The sequence below is a fragment of the Sapajus apella genome, unplaced genomic scaffold, assembly GCF_009761245.1.
Source record: "Sapajus apella isolate SASKATOON/1434 unplaced genomic scaffold, GSC_monkey_1.0 scaffold6, whole genome shotgun sequence".
NCBI classification, from domain to species: domain Eukaryota; kingdom Metazoa; phylum Chordata; class Mammalia; order Primates; family Cebidae; genus Sapajus; species Sapajus apella.
The window spans coordinates 18,841,186-18,863,872 of NW_022436946.1; the positions used below are offsets into that span (position 1 = coordinate 18,841,186).

At 37.2% G+C, this 22,687-nt stretch overlaps 1 protein-coding gene across 3 annotated transcripts in view; it reads right to left on the reverse strand.

Annotated features, from left to right (window-relative positions):
• The window catches only part of AKAP7 (A-kinase anchoring protein 7), a 143,037-nt gene that overhangs the window by 88,932 nt on the left and 31,418 nt on the right, over positions 1-22,687 (reverse strand). For all 3 annotated transcript variants that reach the window (XM_032274768.1, XM_032274769.1, XM_032274770.1), the window contains exons 4-5: positions 20,818-20,954; positions 16,756-16,916 (exon numbers count right to left, since the gene is read on the reverse strand). In XM_032274768.1, the coding sequence (XP_032130659.1) occupies positions 16,756-16,916; positions 20,818-20,954 (298 nt within the window). The remainder of the gene's footprint in view (positions 1-16,755; positions 16,917-20,817; positions 20,955-22,687) is intronic.

Below are 22,687 nucleotides of genomic sequence, written 5' to 3' on the forward strand. Positions count from 1 at the left end.
GTCCATAGGTACATAGAAGTGGCGGAAAAGAAAATGACTTCTTTTTGAAAAGTACTTCTTAATATTGATTTTATATTCCTAACAGTAGTATAACCTACTGCTTAGAGCATTAGGTCATGGTTAGAGCAATATCATATTTGGGATGAGAAAAGCTTTTACTAATGTAAAACCTATATGTCATTTTTCATCTGTGTTAACAACTTACACAGAAGTTGGAAGTCCTGGAAGAGAAGCTTATGAATAATTGAGACTGTTTAATTCCTCCTAGTACCACAGACATTCCTTCAAGTACTAAACAGAAAATCACACAACACATATATTAGATATCCTTCAAAAAGTCAGGAAAGGGTACTTCCTAAATAATATAACTTATCTCATAACTGAAGATGAAAATTGTCTGAAGAACAATGGCTTAAAAATATATTTATATACTAGGATACTTTATTATATAAAAGAACACTGAAATAAATAATTTAATAGAGAAACAATACAATTGTAACCCTAACAAATACAGCTTTATCTATTTTTTTTGGCTTCACATTTTTTTTATATAGGAGATTTTCTTTAGGTGAACTCTTTTAAATATGTAGCAGCAATAAATTTACATAATAATCTTAAAATGCAAAGAAGTTGTTAAAAATTGTCTCAAAGTACACTGTAACAAATCAACTTTAACAAAATCATACGTTTCTAATAATATACCCTTTTTGCAAGATAAGTATTTCCTTCTTCTTTCCAAGCTTTTGCTGTTTTCTCTCTTTTTCTAATATTGTTAAGGATGTTTATATGGTTTACATGATTTCTAATTTGAGAATAATCACAAAGAGATTTATTAATAAAAACAGTCTAGAATGCTAAAAGGAATGAAGTTCAATATATTACTGAACTCATACAGATAATCCCCAAACTACAATGGTTCAACTGACGATTTTTTGATTTTACCATAGTGTGAAAGCAACATGTGTTCAGTAGAAACTGTACTTGGAAATTCTGAATTTTAGTCTTTTTCCAGGATAGCAATATGCAGTTTGAAATTCCCTCTCAATGACGGAAAGCAGCAGTGAGCTGCAGCTCCCATTCAGTCGCTTAATCACAAGGGTAACAGCCAACACTCTACAGTGTGTTGTGTTGCCAGATGATTTGCCCAGCTATAGGTTAATGTAAGTGTTGTGGGCACATTTAAAGTAGGCTAGGCTAAGCTATATTTTCAGGTAGGTTAAACATATTCAATGCATTTTCAAGTTATAATAGGTTTATTAGGATGTAACTGCACTGTAAGTCAGAGTATCTCTATATTATTTCAATATGTGGATGTAACAAAAATGGTATGTTCAATTTTTGATTTGTGGCCAGGCAAGGTGGCTCATGCCTATAATTCCAGTACTCTGGGAGGCCAAGGAGGAAAAACTGCCTGACCCCAGGAATTTGAGAGCAGCTTGGGTAGCATGGTGAAATTCCATCTCTTAAAAAAAAAAAAAAAATCAGCCAGGTGTGACAGCACATGCCTGTAGTCCCAGCTACTCCGGAGGCTGAGGTAGGAGAATCACCTAAGCCCAGGGACATCAAGGCTGCAGTGAGCTCTGATGGCACCACTGCACTCCAGCCTTGGTGACAGACTAAGGCACTGTCTTAAAAAACAAATGTAAGTTATGCTAAAATTGTGTCACATATAATATGAAAAATCTCAATAAAATTTTAGAATCACTTTTCATCACCTAAAACTTTAAAGAAATAAAAGCCTTAAAGCTGTTTTTATTGTTCCTATGGTATTACTATTAACATTTTTAAAAACGTTCCTGTATCTACATGCTACCTCAACAGTTTCATTTTAGACGGTCTTAACAAGTCACTTGCACTATATGTTTCAATATCAAGGTTGACATATGTTGAAACCAACTTCAATTTAAAAATGTTATAGTCCTCATCTTAAATAGATATTTCCAGTTGATTACTGTGTAAAACTGTCAAGTAGAATTTTTAAGTGTCATTCTTAAAAGCACATCTTTAAAATACATCTTGACACCAGAGGAGTATTATCCATTCTACTGCAGTTGAGAAAGATAACCAGAATAAGCCTTCTAACTCCGACCCAGTTCTTTGATTATTTAGCTTGTGTTTCTGGACACATCACTTAACCCTGACAGTAAAAGTGATGAGACCACAATAAATTCTCTCTCAGGTCCCTTCTTATCCTAACAACCTGCAAGTCCAAATGAACTGCCAGAAAGAGTTCTGGTACATCTTCCTTAGGGGATTCTAGCACACTAGGACTGGGTTTAATTTTCATGCAAAGATTTAGACATGAATGCAAATGAGGGAAGGGACACCACCTAAGGTTAAATGTTTTTCAATTAGACTTTTATGCTTACATCACACTTTTTTGCCACTGCTTTATCTATTATGTGGCAGGATTTCAGGATACAAAGATGAAAGATTCCCTCAAAGAGCTTTCAGTTCTGGCTGGGAAAGATAGATTTCTAAACAATTAAATACACAAAGTTGTTTTAGTTTCTACAGCAGATATCTACGGGATAAGAGGATTAGAGGATAAAATGATCATTTCCACTTTGGAGAATCAGAAAAGGCCTTTATTTTTAAAGTGACATTTGAAATAAATCTCTATGAAAGATCAGTTATACAATATGAAAGGGAAATTAAGAAAACAACTGCATCAACATTATAAATAAAATTATAAAATACTTAGAAATACAAAAATTATAAAATACTTAGGAACAAACTTAACCAAGGAGGTAAAAGATGCATATTCTGAAAACTACAAAACATTGCTAAAAGAAATTTAAAAAAATACAAATAAATAGAAAGACATCCTGCCTGTTTTAATGAACTAAAGGACTACATATTGCTAAAATGCCAATACTGCTCAAAGCAATCTAATGATTTAATGTAACCCTATCAGAATCCCAATGGTATTTTTTGCAGAAATTTTAAAAATCCATCCTAAAATTCATATTGAACCTCAAGGATCTCTGAATGGCAAAACAATCTTGATAAAGAAGATCAAAGTTGGAAATTTTACACTTCCGATTTCAAAAGTTATTACAAATCTATGGTAATCAAGACAGTGGGATATATGCCTAAAGACAAACACAGAGACTGATGAAATAGAATAAAAAGCTCAAAAATAAACCCTCATATGTACAGTTGCTATGTTCTGAATGTTTGTAGCCCTCCAAAATTCTTATGTTGAAACCTAATCCCCAAGGTAATTGTATTAAGAGGTGGGGCCTTTGGGAGCTGATTAGGTCACAAGAGGTCTGCTTTCATGAACTAGATTACTGCCCTTAAAAGAGATTTAGGGTTCCTAAATCCCTTTTGTCTCTTTTGCCTTTTGCCCCTCCACCATGTGAAGATAAAGCATTCTCCCCTTACACTAGGTGAGGATGCGGCAACAAGGCGTCACCTGTGAAGCAGAGAGCCCTCTCTGGACACCTAAGTCTGCTGCTGCCCTGATCTTGAACTTCCAGCTTCCACAATTGTTGATGAATAAATTTCTGTTGTTTATAAATTACCCAGTCCAGGTATTTTGTTTTAAAGGCAGGAAAGGACTGCAGCAATGGTCAAATGGTTTCAACAAGGGTGCCAAGACTATTTAATGAGAAAGGACAGTTGTATTAAGCCATACTTGCATCGCTATAAATAAATACCTGAGACTGGGTAATTTATAAGAATTGGCTCACAGTTGTGCAGGCTGTACAGAAAGCATAATGCCAGCATCTCCTTCTGGGGAGGCCTCAGGAAGCTTACAATCATGGCAGAAGGCAAAGGGGCAGCAGGCATCTCATACTGTGGGATCAAGAATAACAGAGAGAGGGGAAGGTGCCACATATTTTTAAATGAGCAGATCTCTCAAGAACTCACTCACTAGCATGAGGACATTACCAAGAGGATAATGATCCAATCACCTCCCACCAGTCCCACCTCCAACATTGAAGATTACATTTCAACATGAAATTTGGGAAGGGATAACATTCAAGCTACATCAGCGGTCTTTCAACAAATGGTGCTAGGAAAACTGGTTATCCACATGCAAAAAAATGAAGTTAGTCCCATACCTTACACCATATATAAAAATTAACTTGAAATGGATCAAAGATCTAAACATAAGAGCTAAAAATATAAAACTCTTAAAAGTAAACAGAGGGAAAGGTTTAAGACATTAGATTTGGCAATGGTTTCTTGAGTGTAACACCAAAGCACAGGCAACAAAAGTAAAAATAGATAAATTGGACTAGATAGTAATTTAAAACTCTTGTCCATCACAGGATATAACAGAATGAAAAGAGCATATATGGAATGAGAGAAGTATTTGCCAATCATATATATGATAAGAGGTTAATACTCAGAATATAAAGAACTCCTACAAATCAACAACAAAAAGACAAACAACTTGGTTTAAAAGTGGGCAAAAGACTTGAATAGGATTTCTCCACAGAAGAAACACAAATGACAAAAAGCACAAAAAAGCTGTTCAGCATCACTAATCATTCAAGAATTGCAAATCAAAACCACAGTGAAATACCACACCCATTAGAATGGCCGTTATCAAAAACGTAGAAAATAACAAGTGTTGGAGCCCTTGTACACTGCTGCTGGGAATGTAAAATAGCACGACTGCTATAGAAAACATTATGGCAGTTCCTCAAAAAATTAAAAATAAAACAACCATATGATATAGCAATTCTACTACTAGTTACATACCCAAAAGATCTGAATTCAAGGTCTTGAAGAGATATTTATACACCCATGTTCATAGCTGCATTATTCACAATAGCCAAGAGTACATCAACAAACCCAAGAGTCCATCAACAGATAATTAGATAAGGAACAAAATGTGGTGTGTATATATACCATGGAATATTTTAAAGCATTAAAAAGGAAGAAAGTTCTGACACATGATAGAGCATGGATGAACCTTAAGGATGACGCCTGGATTTCTTGATATTCCTGGTAGAAGAATAGGGAGATTGAACATGATGATAAATACAAAAAGAGAAACATGGGGCTGGGCACAGTGGCTCACACCTGTAATCCCAGCACTTTGGGAGGCCGAAGCGGGCAGATCACCTGAGGTCACGAGTTCGAGACCAGCATGGCCAACTTGGTGAAACCCCATCTCTACTAAAAATACAAAAATCAGCCAGACGTGGTAGGAGCCACCTGTAATTCCAGCTACTCAGGAGGCTAAGGCAGGAGAATCATTTGAGCCAGGAGGTGAAGGTTGCAGTGAGCTAAGATAGCACCATTGCACTCCAGCCTAGGTGACAGAGTGAGACTTTATCTCAAAAAATAAAAATAAAAAAACAAAAATAAAAATACAAACACTACAGGAAAAAAAGAGATAAGCTAATAAAGAAAACTGAGAAGATACATTGAGAGAAGTATTAAAAAATACACAAAACAAAACAAAAAGAAAAAACAAGCAAGCGGTGTCTTAGAAGCCAAAAGTAGAATTTAAAGATGGGAATTCTTGGTTGTGTGAATAAATCTAGAGCATCCGTTAGATTCAGCGATTACAAAGCTATCAGGGGCCCACGATGTGGCATGCAGTGAAGTAGGCCATAGCCTACTGACTGCAGGAGGTTCAAGAAAGGACAGTAATGAACTAGAGATGGAGAATACAGGCAACTCTTTTAAAGATTCTGGGTAGGAAAGGAAGGAAAGGTACAATGCAGAAGCTAGCGAGAGATTCAAGATCAAGAGGGTACTGATTTTTCTGTAGTTAATTCTAAGGGTTTTTGAACTTTGTTTTTCATTTGTTTAAGTGATAGGAAAGGTGTTACTGAGCTAGTAAAGTTGGGGGAGAGGAGGTGATAAAGAGAAAGGGTTGAAAATGCAGAGACACAGAGAGGGAAGAAGTAACTGGTACAGCAAGATCCTGGTTGAGACCAGCAGACCAAGAAGACAGCTGAAGGAGTTAGTCTTAACTAGATAAAGGACACCTCTTTCCCTAAAACTGTATGAGAATTTAAAAGCCAAATGCAGTAGCAGATAGGTTTACTAAGCACAGGGACTTGAAGTGAGCAGACCCCAGCCTCAGTGCTATCTGCTGAGAGAGGGGTAGGAGGTTATAGTTGCTCCAAACAGGAGGCTACAGCAGCAACAGCAGACACAAGAAAAAATGAGCAGGAGCAGTGGACCTGCTAAGCCAAGGCTCTGAGTGTGGAAGACACACATTTGAAGGAGGATCAACCTGCATGACTGTGTGATTTCTTCATTTTCTCATTCTTTTGATACATATTGATTAACAGCTTTTTTTCTTTTTCTTTTTCTTTTTTTTTTCTGAGACAAGGTCTTTCTCTGTCACCCAGGCTGGAGTATGTTGGCATATTCACAACTCACTGCAGCCTCAACTTCCCAGACTCAAGCAATCCTTCCAACTCAGCCACCTGGGCAGCTGGAATTGAGGCATGCACCACCATGCCCAGGTAATTTTTTCTACCTCTTGTAGAGACAAGGTCTCACTATGTTGCCTAGGCTGCTCTTGAACTGCTGGACTCAAGCAATCCTCCTCCTCAGCCTCCCAAAGTGCTGGGATTATGTGAGCCTTAACACTTTTTAAGTGTCACACATTATAGAAGGTACTGGGTATACAATCGTGATCAAAACAGTCATGGTCCTGGCCCTCATGGAGCCTAATCTAGCCAGAAAGACAGTCAATCAAATAGACAATAACAGGCCAGGCGCAGTGGCTCTTGCCTGTAATCCCAGCACTTTGGGATGCCGAGGCAGCCAGATCACTTGAGGTCAGAAGTTTGAGACCAGCCTGGCCAACATGGCGAAACTCTGTCTCTAATAAAAATATGAAACTTAGCTGGGTATAGTGGCAGGCGTCTGTAATCCCAGCTATTCGGGAGGCTGAGGCAGGCGAATCACCTGAACCTGGGAGGCAGAGGTTGCAGTGAGCCAAGCTCATGCCATTGCACTCCAGCCTGGGCGACGAGAGCAAGACTCCATCTCAAAACAAATAAACAAACAAAAAACTGAAGAGACAAAAACGTAATCACAACCTGTGATGAGACCTATGAGGGTATCCCACTGGGTACAGTGATAGAGAACTTACTTGTAAAAATACTCTACTCACAGTGGACAGGAACTCTCTGAAGTGGTGACATTTGAGATCCTAAGAATGAAAAGGTCTAAGCAGAAGGAATGCTCAGGAATTTTCAGAAGATCCATGGCAGAAAAGACTTTGTTGAGTCTAGTACCTGTAAGACGCAAGTGTAACTGGAGCACAGTGGGCAAGGAGAGAGAGCCATGATAAGGCAGGAGATGGAGGCAGCAGACCAGAACATGGAGGATATTGTGGGCCACAGCAAGGAAGGTGGATTTTATTTTGCCCAGGTGTTGGGGCAAAAAAACAAATGACTGAATTGGATCTGCCATTGGCGTTTCCCAGCCAGGTCAAACAGAAAGAGACAGGACAATTGAAAGAGCCACCAAGAGAGTGGCATACCCTGAGGCCTTGTCTAGTTTAAGTCCTGGAAGAGGCCAGGCCTGGGTGAGGTTCCAGAGCATTAGTAGTAGTGGAAAGGAGGTAACTAGAATGGGAAATTGCAGCAATAGCTATATCTGGGTTTAAGGTCTCAGAAATATGCTTATGCACGACAGAGTGGTGTATGGGTATAGCCTGCTAATGTCAAAGAAGTCAAGGGATTCTAAGAAAAGCAACAGCTGTGATGGTAGTAGTGGGAATGGATTATTTATCATTAATAATGATAATAGCTACCATCTATTTCACATTGTCTATGTGCCCAATACTGTGCTAAGCACTTTGTATAGATTATCTCACTTTATTTTCAGAACAGGTATTATTAAGCATAAAAGAAACAAATAAAGAAACAAAGATTTGGGAAGTGAAAGAAATTGCTTAAAGCCACTCAAGCGATAACAGGCTGCACACGAATACAAATAGTTCTGACTGACTCCAAAGCTCACTTTGTGCCAGGATGGCTGGACAGGTTGTGCTCATGCTACTGAAGGAAGCAATCATTGCAATGTGAGCTATGAAGCAAAATCCTCAAAATAGGAGAGGAAATATTCAGATGACAGCAAAAAGAGAGGCAGAAGGTAACAAAACCAGGTAACATGAACTACAATAAGGAAAGGCCTTTGTCACTTTGGGAGGCTGAGGCAGGAGGATTACCTGATGTCAGACGTTCGAAACTGGCCTGGTCAACATGGTGAAACCCCGTCTCTACTAAAAATACAAAAATTAGCTAGGTATGGTGGTGGGCACCTGTAACCTCAGCTCCTTGGGAGGCTGAGACAGGAGAATCGCTTGAACCCGGGACACAGAGGTTGCAGTGACCCGAGATAGTGCCATTGCACACCAGCCTGGGCAACAAAAGTAAAACTCCATCTCAAAAAAAAAAAAAAAAAAAAAAAAACAAAACGGAAAGTCCTTTGTGTGAGGATAGAACAGGGACAAAGCAACAAATAATTAAGAGAATGTAGATGACAGCTGTGGGTCCTGTGGAATGTGGGGTTGAGTGAAATGAGCAGCCCTCACCTAGAGGAAGCTGTGATCTCAATGAGATAAGAGCCAAGTTTCAGCTAAAGCAAGAAGTGTTCCTGGAAAATGTTTAGGGAGTCCAGTTGCTAATTTACAATGTAACAGACTAGTATAGTGATTAAGAGCACAGAATCTGGAATCAGATTGCTTGGGTTTGAGTCCTGGTTCCACCATGTATGAACAAATTACTTCTTTGTGCCTCAGTTTTCTTGCTAAATGGGAGTGATGACAACGGTCCTCCTATGGTTTGGATGTGGTTTGTCCCCACCAAAATTCATGTTGAAAATGATTCCTAATGTGGTAGTGCTGGAGATGGAAGCCTTGTGGAAGGTGTTTGGCTCACAAGGGTGGATCCCTCATAAATATATGAATGCCTTACATCAGGAGCATGTTCTCACTTTAATGGGACTGGATTAGTTACTGAAGAGTGAGCTCTTAGAAACCTGATTTAGGCTTCCTGGGTTCTCTCTTGCTTCCTCTATTGCCATGTGATTTCTTTGCACTCACTTTTCCACTTCCCAGCATGTGGTTCTCACCAGACGCCAGCCAGTGCCGTGCTATGCTCTTGAACTTCCCAGACTGCAAAACTGTGAGCTCAATCAACGTCTTTCCTTCATAAATTATCCAGCCTCAGGTACTGTTATAGCAACACAAAATGAACTAAGACAGCCCCTGCCTCACAGGTTTGTTAGGACTAAATTAATATTTAGTAAGATAATTAGAATAATGCCTGGTACAAAAATCAGTCCATTTAGAATGTGTTTGATCGAAAATCAAGCAAATAAAAGAGGTGAGAATAAAAAGGATTAACAGAGAGGTGAGAAAGGAAAGGGAGGATGGAAGAAATGCTTGGAGGCATATGCAAACAGAGGCAGGGTAGGAAACGGTGCCTCTAATGGTCTCAGTGATGCAGGACTGTGAATGCAGCCATCCTAGCTGAGAAAATAAGCTGGTCTTTGATAAGTTCCAAGTGAAGTGTGGCTAAGTTATTCTGATGTTTCTGAAGGGAACCTAGCCCAAGGCATTAGGGGAAAGGTCAGCAGGCTGCTGGGACACCCAACAGCTTGTGGTGGTTAGAAGTCCAAGACTTCATGTAGTAACAGAGCATCCTAGAAGGGCCTAAAGATACCAGAAACTGAACAGATTCTTCACAAGGAGCAGAAAACACAGTGTATTCTCTCCACCTTTTGGGGAAAATGACAGTCAAAATAAAAGAAAGCATAATGTTCAAACGAACATTCTAAAAATTTATTTTTTTCTTGTATGAGATAAATGTACTTAGGATTTTTTATGCTAACCAAGGGCACTTTTCTATTAAAAAAAAAAAAGATTTGCAAGAACTACTATAATTCTAGTGGGCTAAATTTTTAGCAATCTCTCAATCTAACAACCTTCTTAACAAAATTACATATGGCTGGAAAAAAATGAATGAAATCACATATCCATTTCTATGCAAAAAGCTTTTCAGTGCAATTTCATCATTCATTATAAAATGTGGGAACATGCCATATAAACGCCAAATGTTCAATATCTGCTTACTTCTATGAGCTACTGGGTAATTCTAGGAAAGGAGAAGGTGCTGTTTTATTGTGAAAAAAACAAGATCACTCAAGGTCAAAGTAGGAAGCTGAGACACAGCCTCTGATGCCATACATCTTACCTACTTCCCTCAAGAGGCTACTACCATAAGCCCAGATGTACACGGATACGAAGAAGGGCTTGGTCTCTTTAGCCCACCAGCAGGTATCAAAAATAACTGTTAGTAACAGCATAATTTTGATGGTGTAGGAAAAAAGAAACATATTTTTCTCACCCATCCTATATTCATGGCTGATAACTCTGTAAGACAGATTAACAAGAGACAAGCATACAAATGTATTTAATAGAAGCTTTATGTGACATGGGACTTTCATAAGAAAATAATGACCCAAATAAACATGTACACCTGTGTATTTTAACGCTGTGTTTGATGAAGAAGTGGATAGTTGTGAGGTACAACTGAATTATAAAGTATGATCTAATGGAAATAAACGGGGGAACCTAGCAAGGCTTATAGACTTGACCCAGTGTCTTCAGAAAGGAGGATGTTCCATTGCTTCAGGCACAGAAACAGCATATCTCAAATGTGGGTCTTATGACCTGCTTCAGGGAAGGGCAAGAGGGCAGAGTGTGACTTTCCTGCTTCTGCTATTTTCTCAAATTCCTTTAGCTTAAAATATTACGGAGTAGCATGTCCTTTTACCCCATTAATGGTAAAAGCTCATCAATTTAGACTCTACTAGTTCAAAATGTACAATAATTTTCTTCAATTTTACACATTAATAATTCTAAGTGACTCTTTATCTTGCCAATTTTCAATAATGAGTACAAAGAGTAGTGTCTGAAATTCATTCCTTTTTTCATAAGAACTATGTAACACTTTAAGAATTTATTTTTTTTAACTTGTAAATCTAAGAACTTTCCCAATGAAAATTAGGTAAATCAGACTACAGCTGAACCTTTGAACAACACAGGTTTGAACTAAGCAGGTCCACTTATAGCAGATATTTTTCAATAGAAGTTACATGAGTGTGCCTGCCTCTCCTGCCTCCCCACTTCCACTTCCACCTCTGTGCCTCTGCCACCCAAGCAAGGCTCACTCCTCCTCTTCTTCAGTCCACTCAATGTGAAGATGATGAGGGTGAAAACCTTTATGATGATCCACTTCTACTTAATGAACAGCAAACATATGTTCTCTTCCTTATGATTTTCTTAATAGCATTTTCTTTTCTCTAAATTATTTATCATAAGAATAGAGCATATATTAATAATTCATGTAACATATAAAATATGTGTTAATCAGTTGTTTACGTTATCAGTAAGGCTTCCAGTCAACAGTAGACTACTAGTAGTAAACTTCTGGGGGAGTCGAAAGTTATATGGGGAATTTTGACTATGCAGGATTCTGGGCACCAATCCCCATGTTGTTCAAGGTCAACTGTAATTACTTTCTTTACAAATTATCCTGCTTTACAGTTAAGCGAGACTAGCTCTGTCTCTATTATTTTGAATGAACAAAATTTTAATATTCCTATATAGGCATATACATATAATTTATTACAAAGTTTTAAGAAATTTGGTCAATGGAATATACTCTTCTGAACGTTGGAATATATCATTTGCAAAATAGCTTATAAAATATGACACACAAAAAAATATTAAATTATTTTACTGATACTGTTGGACTAAAGTGGTACTAATTCTAACGCATTCTTTTTTTGAGATGAGGTCTCACTCTGTTGCCCAGGCTAGAGTGTAATGGCAAAATCATAGCTCATTATAACCTCCAGACCCTGAGCTCATGTGATCCTTCTACCTTAGACTGCTGAGTGGCTGGAATTATAAGTGCGAGCCACTAGCCAGGCACGGTGGCTCATGCCTGTAATGCCAGCACTTTGGGAGACTGAGGTGGGTGGATTATGAGGTCAGGAGTTCAAGAAGAGCCTGGCCAGGATGGTGAAACACCGTCTCTACTAAAAATACAGAAATTAGCCAGCTGTGGTGGTGGGCGCCTGTAATCCCAGCTACTTGGAAGGCTGAGGAAGGAGAATCACTTGAACCCGGGTGGCGGAGATTGCAGTGAGTCGAGATTGTGCCACTGCACTCCAGCCTGGGTGACAGAGTGAGGCTGTCTCAAAAAAAAAGTGCAAGCCACTGTGCCCAGCTTGAGGCATTCTTTTAAAAATATATCTAGGGAAGTAAGATATTGACAAAAATTCCATGTATTGAACATTCTGAATATCTGAATACTATGTAAACAGAGCTCATCTGAACTTCAATACCTGACACAGTAAGTCCCCAATAATTAATAAATACATGTTGCTTCAGTAAGTGAATAAAATTTTCCATGTATATTCAAATATTTGTTTCTTATAAAAGTGCATAAAAATTATAATCAAAAACAGTAGTACAATACACACATAAAAGATTAAAAGCAAGTATAACACTAATTGTATGAGGGGGAAAGAATGTTGCTCTCCCTCCAGTTTCTATTTATTATAATATTTTGTTGAAACTTTTGAAAAAACATAAATATTTTTAATCAACAGTACCTAATACCTCTGGAATCAAGAAAGGAATTACAGGAGCAGTAATAAAAAACCAACATCCTTGGGCTTATATTCATATTAAAGCTGGTGAGACTTCACATTCCTCAGCACACAATGGATCTTTCATCAATACTGGAAAATGCCTTTGTGAGAATATTTGCAAAGAATGGATGGAATTCTCAATGTTGCAAGTACTCAATGAATTATTTAAAAGAACAATGAATGAATGACTAATTAGAAATGTTTCTTGAGTGCAGAGATATTTATATTATCAAAGAAAAGCTCTAAGTCTAGCATTTTTTACAGAGCAGTCAGGAAGAAAAGATTAACTGTGGGCATCAATCCCAAATGATTTGCCCAGGAAGAAAAGATTAACTATGGGCATTGGTCCCAAATGATTTGCCCTCAAAATGATTAGAGTTGCCTTTCGTTAGCCAAATGATTTTAAGTACTCCTTGACTTGTAAATATTGCTTATTTGTTTGCATGCTTGTTTATACGTTTTGCTTCATCCTATCCCTAAAAATAGGATTTAAGATAACTCCAAAGAAATGTACACTATAATAAGTAAATTTAATATAAAGAAAATGAGAAAATGGGAAACTAAAACTGGAAAGATAATGAAGCCAGGTATACGGTAAGTGCACCAAAAGAACAACATTATGTCCTCTATTCTAAATTGAAATATGCCATAAACTAGGTTCTAAGTTTTCAAGAAATCAATTTTAACCCAAAGACACAAGTTAAATGTTCAACATTCATTAGGTAAAAAACAATGCGTTCAAGAGAAATAGCCCTAATATTGAAATTAGAAAGAATTTTTTCTAATCAACTCATGTTTTTTAACAAGATATAATCAACATTTGCAATACTTAAACAGATAATTTCCATAAGCCTGTTTCTTATAAAATCATCAAATAATGCTACAAGAATTATAGTAAAAGCAATTCTGTAATATCAGTTCTACAAAGTTTTACATGATTTTTGTCTAAGTACCTATGCAATTTTTTTGATATCTGGCTTAGTCTAGAAATGCATTTCTCAGTGACAGGAATAGATGCTCTTGCAACAAACAGAAAAAGAAAGGAGGGGCTGGCTGCAGTGGCTCATGCCTGTAATCCCAGCACTATATGAGGCTGAGATGGGACAACTGCTTGAGGCCAAGAGTTCAAGACCAGTCTGGGAAACATAGTGAAACTCCCAACTCTAAAAAAAAAAAAAAAAAAATTCAAAAAAATTAGCTGGCCATGCTGGCGCACACCCATAGTCTCAACTACCCAGGAAGCTGAGGCAGGAGGATTGCTTGAGCCTCAAGGCTCAAGGCTGCAGTGAGTCGCAATTGTACCACTGCACTCCAGACTGGGTGACAGAGCAAGACTGTCTTAAAAAAAGGAAAGGAGAAAAGTATTATGATAAACATACCTAGTGAAGATATAACAGCCAAAATATTCCCTCAGAAGGAGGGAAGGGAAGTCTTGCATATCCTTCAGTTGATTTATTCCTACATGTTTCTACTGTTCTTGTTATTAAACATTGTATCTCTTAAAAATACTTTAATTATTTAGTTTCTTGTATACTGATCATGCACCTAGGGACCTCACTGAAATCTGTAATTTCTCCTATGAAACCTAATAATTTGTCTTTCTCGTGTTTTCAAAACTTCTACCTACCACTTTTTTCTTTGTGACATCAATGAGACAAGAGTCTTCATACTCTCTATTAACCAGAAATCTCCTCCATTCATAAAATCCAATATACTGGTCTCTCATCACAGCATTCTAATCCTCCTTTCTCACTCTCAAACTTCTATTAACTCTAATCTTCAGTCCTATTACTCTATTCTCCTTCCAACTATTAGTCCCATCCAGACTTTACTGCCTTCTCTAACGTACATCCAAAAATGATCACATCAAACATTCTACCACTCTCTTGCCAGTCTTGTTCCTTTGTCTTTTTACCACATCTACCATATAAGGGCTGAAGTATGGATTAACTCAGTTTCCTCTCTCTATTCCCACATCTAGATGCTTGAGAAAAATCACAAATTAGTAACATTACACATTTTTACAGTCTCATCCCAAATGAATCTTCTGCACTGCTCTGCAACCCCCATTACATGCTGCTGATTAAACTTTCCCCTTTGGTTTCCCTTGGTCATTCTAAACTTTCACCACTTTCCTCATGCCCTTATTTTACCTTCACTGCTCCCCTTAGCATGTGAATCTCATTTGGGTGATACCTCCAGATGTGCAATTTGTACTTCAGTCACACTAATCTACTTGTAAGTCAATATATGTGATTTGATTCATTTTCATATGCTGTTCCGTCTACCCACAATACGCTCCTCCAATTTGTCCAACCAGAAAACATGTATTTACTTTTCAAATGTCTACTCAAATGCTATATCTCCTATAAAATCTTCCTCAATCCAGATCCCTTCTTCTGTGTGCGCCCACTATACTCTGTGCCTCTGCCTCTATTTACAGAAATTATTGTATTATAATATTGCACTGCAATTGCTTGCCTGTTTGCTTCCGCACAAAGCTATAAGCTCCTTAGAGGAAAAGGATCGTTATTTTGAGTTTTCTATCCCAAGCACCTGGTTGGCACCAGCTAACTGCATGCTGAAGGAATGAATTCTTCCCACTAAAGTATAATTCCTTGAGCCCAACATTATGTAGAAGAAATGAAATTTAGAGGTAATAAACTTATAAAAACCTTAGCTAAAATGAATGTGGCATGGCTGTGTCACTAATAACAGCAATCGTGAATTTTACATTTGCAACCTAACTGAAATGCTGCTATGTAAAATGTATTTCAAGTACATAACAGAAATCTTCTACTAAAACGATAACTAAACAGCTCTACTTCTGAAACATCTGAATGGATAATGAACTCAGCGAACTTAAACCGTATACTAGACAGCACAACTGACACTACACTAAATGTCATTCTAACAATTAATCTGAATGATAATCCAGCCCTATATAAACACTGACATTCACAAAATATTTATCACAAATATCTTAAGAACACAAAAGAAAAACCGACAATGAAACCTAATCCTCACTCCCTGCCAAACATACGCTTTTAAATGGGCAATTAAGAGGCAATGTAATATTAAGCAAAAAGGATGTCCCAATAGATCACATACAACATGATGCCCTTTTTATTACGTTAAAACCAACTAAAATGAAAATGCATATACTTTGAGAAAATAAAAGGAAGTAAACGCTGACTTCAGAATGATAGTTAACTTAATTGGGGGAAGGCCAAAGAATGCGTTACTGAAGAGGAAAACATGGTTAGATTACTATCAAAGCCCTAGCTTCTGTTTTGGGTGGTAGATTCCCAGGTTATTATTACATTATTTTTTAAAAGACAGAGAGAGAAAAAAAGGTAGATACACACAGAGAAGGAGGGAATGAAGGCAAGAAGAGAGGGAAGAGGGGGCAGAGAAAGAAGAGAAGAATGAGTAAACACAGATACAGAGGAAAAAAACAGGTAAAAGTGGACCAAGCATGGACCAATGATGCGAGTATGATATGAATCAAGGATTACTGAAGCTGCAACAAGATGACATGAAATGAAGTGAAAATAAAAACTTCTCACAGCATGTAGGCTAATACCCAAGCTATTATCTCTGGATCAAACTCAAGTCACTCATCCAGGTTATGATTTTTTTGCTTCCAATTCCCTGACACTTTTAATTGGGCTGCACAAAGCAACATGTTCTCCAGTACATGTGAGGTCTTCTACTAACAATGGGCCTTCCACTCAGAGATTACTACCTCCAGGGGAGTGGGCAGAGGGGAGCAGCATAAATGGAAATCTAGCTGATTCACCAACTGGCTCTCTGGAATAGGGATGATAACTTCCACAAGCCTTTGAACAGGCAGGCAACAAACGACTCTTATTCATTGATTCAGTACTTACCAAGTGCCAACTATATGTCACATGTTATGATAAGCCCTGAAATCCTTCAGACTTATGACTGGGACAGTCCTAAAAAATACTTGAGTCTAGTCCATCATCTTTTAAAAATTAAAAAATGTCAAGTCTCTATTACAAAATTGAAAAACATTGCTTCTCCGACAGACAAGATTTCATATGAGCGAGTTGCTATCTGTTTTACCTGCTATCTCCGAAAGTGAGTTTACATGATCACCTTCTGCCAGCTTCACAAATCCAACCTGATTTCCAAAAGTGCCAATCCCTTGAAAGGGCAAAGTCAAATGTTTTCCTTGGAGGAGTTCTTCTATGAATGGTTTCAATTCCAAAAGAGCATCAATACCACTGGTAAGAAATAATATATTTTTCAGTTACACATTAAGTAATAAAATATACAAATCCAAATAAAGAATAAAGTATCAGTTTTAGAAAGTTTTAATTTTGATATTTGTACTAATTATTTTAAGGCTCAAAATGTCCTCTAAATCTAAACTATATGATTGAAACTGATAGACAGTTTTAAACAAAAACTATAAGAAGTGAAAAAATCTTTACCTAATTATAATTGCTATTAAAGACATAAAAGTAGATACTAACGTACAGTTTACCAAAAAAATTTATAACCATATGAAATATTATATGGACAACACAAAAAATTACTGAAAATATATCCCAAAAAAAGAATACCTACAAGCGCTTACATTAGATTATGTGTAAAGTTCTAGATTCTTAATGAAATTACTAATACTTTTACAGTACTTACCATTTGTAAGACATTCTAATAAAACTTCTCTTGAAATGTAAGTCTCTATAATTCGATAATCTGCTATACTTAGACTCAAATAAAATACAAGTTTAATTATACTCCCCAATTGTAACTATGTAAGTTTGCTATATGTACATTAGCTATTTAGCCTATGCAATTATACAGCTGCTCTGTGTTGGAAGTGCTATATTTTTCTTTCTTTCTTTTGTTTTTCTTTCTTTCAAGTGCTCTTTCTTTCTTCTTTCTTTCTTTCAAGTGCTCTTTCCTTCTTTCCTTCTCTGCCTCTCTCTCTCTCTCTCTCTCTCTCTCTCTCTCTCTCTTGTTCTCTGTCACCCAGGCTGTAGCGCACTGGTGTGATCACAGCTAACTGAGGCCTTAACCTTCTGGGCTCAGGTTGCCTCAGCCTCCTGGGTAGCTGGACTACACAGGTGCATGCCACCATGCCTAATTTTCTTTAAAATTATTTAAAGAGAAGTCCCCCTATGCTGCAAAGGCTGGTCTCAAACTCCTGGGTTCAAGTGATGTTCCCACCTCAGCCTCCAAATTGCTGGGATTAAGGTGTGAGCCACTGCATCCACCCACACTTTTCTTAATAAAAACAAATGTTTACTATATTACTGAATTAGACATTATGAGATTTTTGATATTTGGAAAATTAGAATTACCTCTAAAGAAAATTTTGGTAGAGGGACTTCATTTTTAGAAAAAAATGAATTCTCACTAGAGGGCAGCAATTACTTAACAAAGAACTAAGCACATTCATACAGAACTTTAAAACACCCTTCTAATGGAGTACCTTCATTTAAATTATTTTGATCAGTGATTTATTCAGTCAAGCATTTGAAAAAATTAGTTTTCTTGATCTTTCATATCTCTAAATTAGTCTTCAAAGTTTTTAACTAATTTTCATCTATGACTTCTATACCAATGTCATTTCTCTGAGAAATTACATAGCTATACTAAAGTATTATACATTTGTCATTTCCAAAATTGTAAAGTATTGTACATTTCTCATTTCATTTTAAAAAGGACAAATGTACTTTAGTATAGCCATGTAAATGTCAACATTTCTCATTGTACCTCCAAATCCAGTTCAAATCCACTATTACCTAACTGTAGTTATGTTCATCCAAACATATACAGTGTACATACTTTTAAGTCAGTACTTTCCTCCACTGTATGCTATGAATTAAAGCATGTGATAACAGAACAGCTATTCCTGTCTCATTTATAAGTTGGGGGAATTCAAGATATTTGTTTTAAGTGAAACTATATGCTAATCCAGACCATAAGAAAGGTTAAGACTTCAGAGACAGTGAATTCTATGTCATTATTCTTTAAAGAAATATAGATGATCTAAATTCAGTTCATTTTTCCAGTTCTCCAGTAGTATAAATCAATAAATTTGTCCTAATAAGATGCCACTGATTCACAGAGAGCGAAAGAATATCAACTAACTTTCCACTGGGAATATCATTAACTTTCAAATTATTTTAACATATTCAAATTGAATATGTTTTCAAGAAGGGTTTATGAAAAGGCTTCTTTAAGGTAAAGTAAGTAAAAAGTACATGCACATAAGAAACTGAATTCTCAAACTGGAGTTCAGACCCAAAGGCTGTATTTCGAACAAAGACAGGACATCTATCTTTTCAAATCAGCATCTGGGCTTGGCCTAATATTCCATTCCTTTCTTCTACACTGTGAGGACACAAAGGACTTCAGGTGACATCTCCAACAAGAAATTAATGATTTTTTAAAAGTCTCTGCACATTCCATATCCAATCCATTGATCAGTACATTATTCAACACCTAAAACTTGATATTAGACTTTGAAAAATAAGAATCAATATAGGACAAGAAATGAGGATAATCTAGATATCTAACATACAGTTTAGGATAAAAAATTAAAAATTAGGGACTTCTAATAAATCGTTCACATAAACAACGTCTTCCCAGAAACCCCATCAATTCCATTCTAGCTGCCCCAAAGTGAGGTCACACATTGAACCTCATCACCACTTAAAAGTTGACACCTCTGCCTCTCCAGAATAGGGGTGGACCCAATCCAATCAGCTAAAGGCCTTAATAGAAAAGACTGGAGTCCCCTGAGAAAGAAGGAATTCTGTCCCCAGACTGCTTGAGAACTTGAGAGTACAATATCAACTCTTCTCTTCCAGGCTGCCCTGCAGATCCTTCAATCATGGGAGACAATTCTTTAAAATAAATCTCTCTACATAAAGATATACATGTCTATACAAACAGATACAGATAGATATCTACATAGATACGCTGCTATTGGTGCTGTTTTTCTGGAGAATTCTGACCATTCTAACACACACAGAGCACTACTCCTTTCTCGCAACCTTTCATCTTGCATAGCATCTTCTTTGGATTCTCTTCTTTCAAGAATGTCAGAGTACTGCTTTTTTCTTCTGATTGGCCAAGTGATCACCGTCAATCAAATAAAATCTCCCCTCCTCTCTGTCCTTGCAGGATGCTCAAGCCTGCTTTGGGTGCGTTGGCTTGGGACAGATTATAAGATTGAACTCTAAAGACATGAGGTTCTACTGTTTAAAAGACATAACTATAATAATCATAAAGGGGTTGAATATTTTGAGTTATTAATTTATTTCATCTTATCCCTTTTATTTTACCTTTTCCTCAACCCCTTCCTAATTCAAGCCTTGTTCCTCATTCCCTCAAGAGATATAGCTGTCAAAGTAGAAAACAAAAGCAACCTGCAATTCAGCCTGGCTTTGGTTTTCCAAAAATCTTAGGCTTGAGCTTAATATGGTGAGCTATATGCAACGTAACAGAGGAATAGAAAATCTAAGTACAGATAGAGTGTCCCGGAGAACTGGGGGAAGAACAAGGTTTCTTCCAGATTGGAAAACAGTAATCAATGACTCACCTTCAACCTTTATGGCAGAACCCTGGCATGGTGGCACTGGGGGTGGGTAGAGTACAGTAACTCTAAGAATGACTTAGATGAAACTCAGGTTGTCCAGTGGCCTAATAAAATGCCAGCTCTAATAGCTAATAATAGAGTGCCGACTATGTGCTAGGCCCTAGACAAAGAGTTCTTGCACATATTGGTACTATTATTTTCTCCATTTACTTAGAAAGTACATGATTTGCCCAAAGTGAGGCAGATCATAAGAGGTGGTTGTGCCATGATTCCAAAATACGTATCTAGAATTTTAAGCTAAACAATCAGGTCCAGAGTACTTATATTATAAGCATGGGCAAAACAATTACATAACCAAGGGCTACCACTTGATAACCATAACAGAGTTTAAAAGTCTAGATTTAAAAGAATATTACGCAGTACATTCCATATATTAACTATTCATTGGAATAAATTATATGGAGACTAGTTCTTTAAAATTTAGAATGTCTCTTTGGGTTCTGCTGTGCTTATTCATTTTAAAGTAATAAAATTTGGAAAATTATATTTAAGAAAGATATATTACTCACATGTTTACTTCATCTTCATTTAATAATTGCATCACCAGCAGGGTAACATGAAAGGAACCATCTCTGACCATTGTTTGGGCCAGTCGCTTATCTTGTTGTATTACTGCATTTTGTAGGCTCTTAATTCCTTTTATAATCTAATAACACACATACACATACAGTGATTAGGTATGCAGAATTTCTTTATGGTAAAACATAAATCAAAAAGAAAATAAACAACAACCAAAATTAGAACAATGTTAAGATTCTTCAACCAAACAAATGCTTAATTGTCTACTTGTTCTCAAACAGATAGTTGATTTGGACAGTTTAAATGGATGTGTAAGTTTTAAGGCATGATGACTGTCTATCTTAAGAGCACTGAACCCAACACCCTTATTTTGCAGATCAGATTGCTATCAGACTAGAAAAACCTCTCAATGGCCCTGCATATTTTCAGAAATGTGTCCTTGGAATACCCAATATGACTCAATAACTATGATCTTTCCTAAGAATAAGGCTTTATTCTTGCCACAGAAAGGTCAAGCCAGCAGACAACATTCCATTTCTGTTAGAAGCAATAATTATTTGTCTCCAAGTGAATGTGTCTGTGAACCCATTCCTCATGGCCTTTAGGATTTTTTAAGACAGCAATAATTTCAATAGAAATGACTACTGTCATTTTTCCAGACCTGTGAAGAGGGGCATTACCATGAAGAGTTGCAAAGAAGTCCAAATGCACACGTTAGAAAAACCAAATCTGCATCCAGGAGAAATCCCCATAGACCTGGTCCATCACCTCCCTTCCCCTCTCAGCACCTACTCCTCTGAAACAGGAAGAGGAAAGATGCATCTTCCCTCCTCCACTTTCAGTTTGATGCAATTCTAGTCAACTTCTAAATGTGAATACACTGGAAAGTAGTTTGAATGCAAAATAGCAAACCCAGAAAAGAAAACAACAGCAACAGAGAAAAGAGAGCACAGACAAGCCCTAAGGGAACAGAAGCCAGAAGCCCTGAGGCAGCAGAATTCGTGAGAGAAAAAAGGGAAAGAGTGGGGGCTAACAGTCAATGTAGAATCCATAAAAAAGCAGAGATGAGAAAGAACTGACTCATGAGCATAGCGAACGGCTCTGATACCAAGAGTAGCTGTTGTATCCTGAACAATGTTCCCATTATCTGCTAATGGGATTGTGCAAATCATGAGATGCTGTCCTTGGATCTGACTTCCCATTGACAGAGACTCTCTCCTTTGACCAAAACTTTAGTCAGGCCTCTCTGAGTCTTCTGCTTGACTAGCCCTAACCATGGGCTTCTCTCTCTGTCCTTGTAGAATCTAGTTTCAGCAAGAATACTGCCAAGTCAGTTTAAAGAAATCCCCCACACTTGGTGTCTAACCACCCTGCATATCTCAGCTATCTTATCACCATAGCCTCCCGTCAGCAACAATCCTACCCAGTCTGTTTAGCCAGAAACCCCTCACCCTTCTTCTCAGTAATTTTCCATTCACTGACCTCCACTCTGCTCCTTGGTTATAAACCTCCATTTGTCCTTGTTGGAGTTGAGCCCAGTTTCTCTTCCCAGCCGAGAGACCCCATTGCAGTGATCCCTGTATCTGCCATCATGGCCCCTCTGGAATACAGTCTGCCATACCATCTTTAACAAGTGTCATGAATAATTTTTTCTTTAGTATCATGTATCTTTAAAATAAATACACATCACCTAAAATAACCTCAGCATTTCTCTGTTCCTTATAATCTGTTAGATACCAACAGAGGAAATGGTGTTTTTTTTGTATGATGTTACACAGTAACACCTAACATTTCCCAACACAAGATGTCGCTTCTGTAACACTCAATAAAAGAATATTCGTAGCCTAATAAATAAAATGC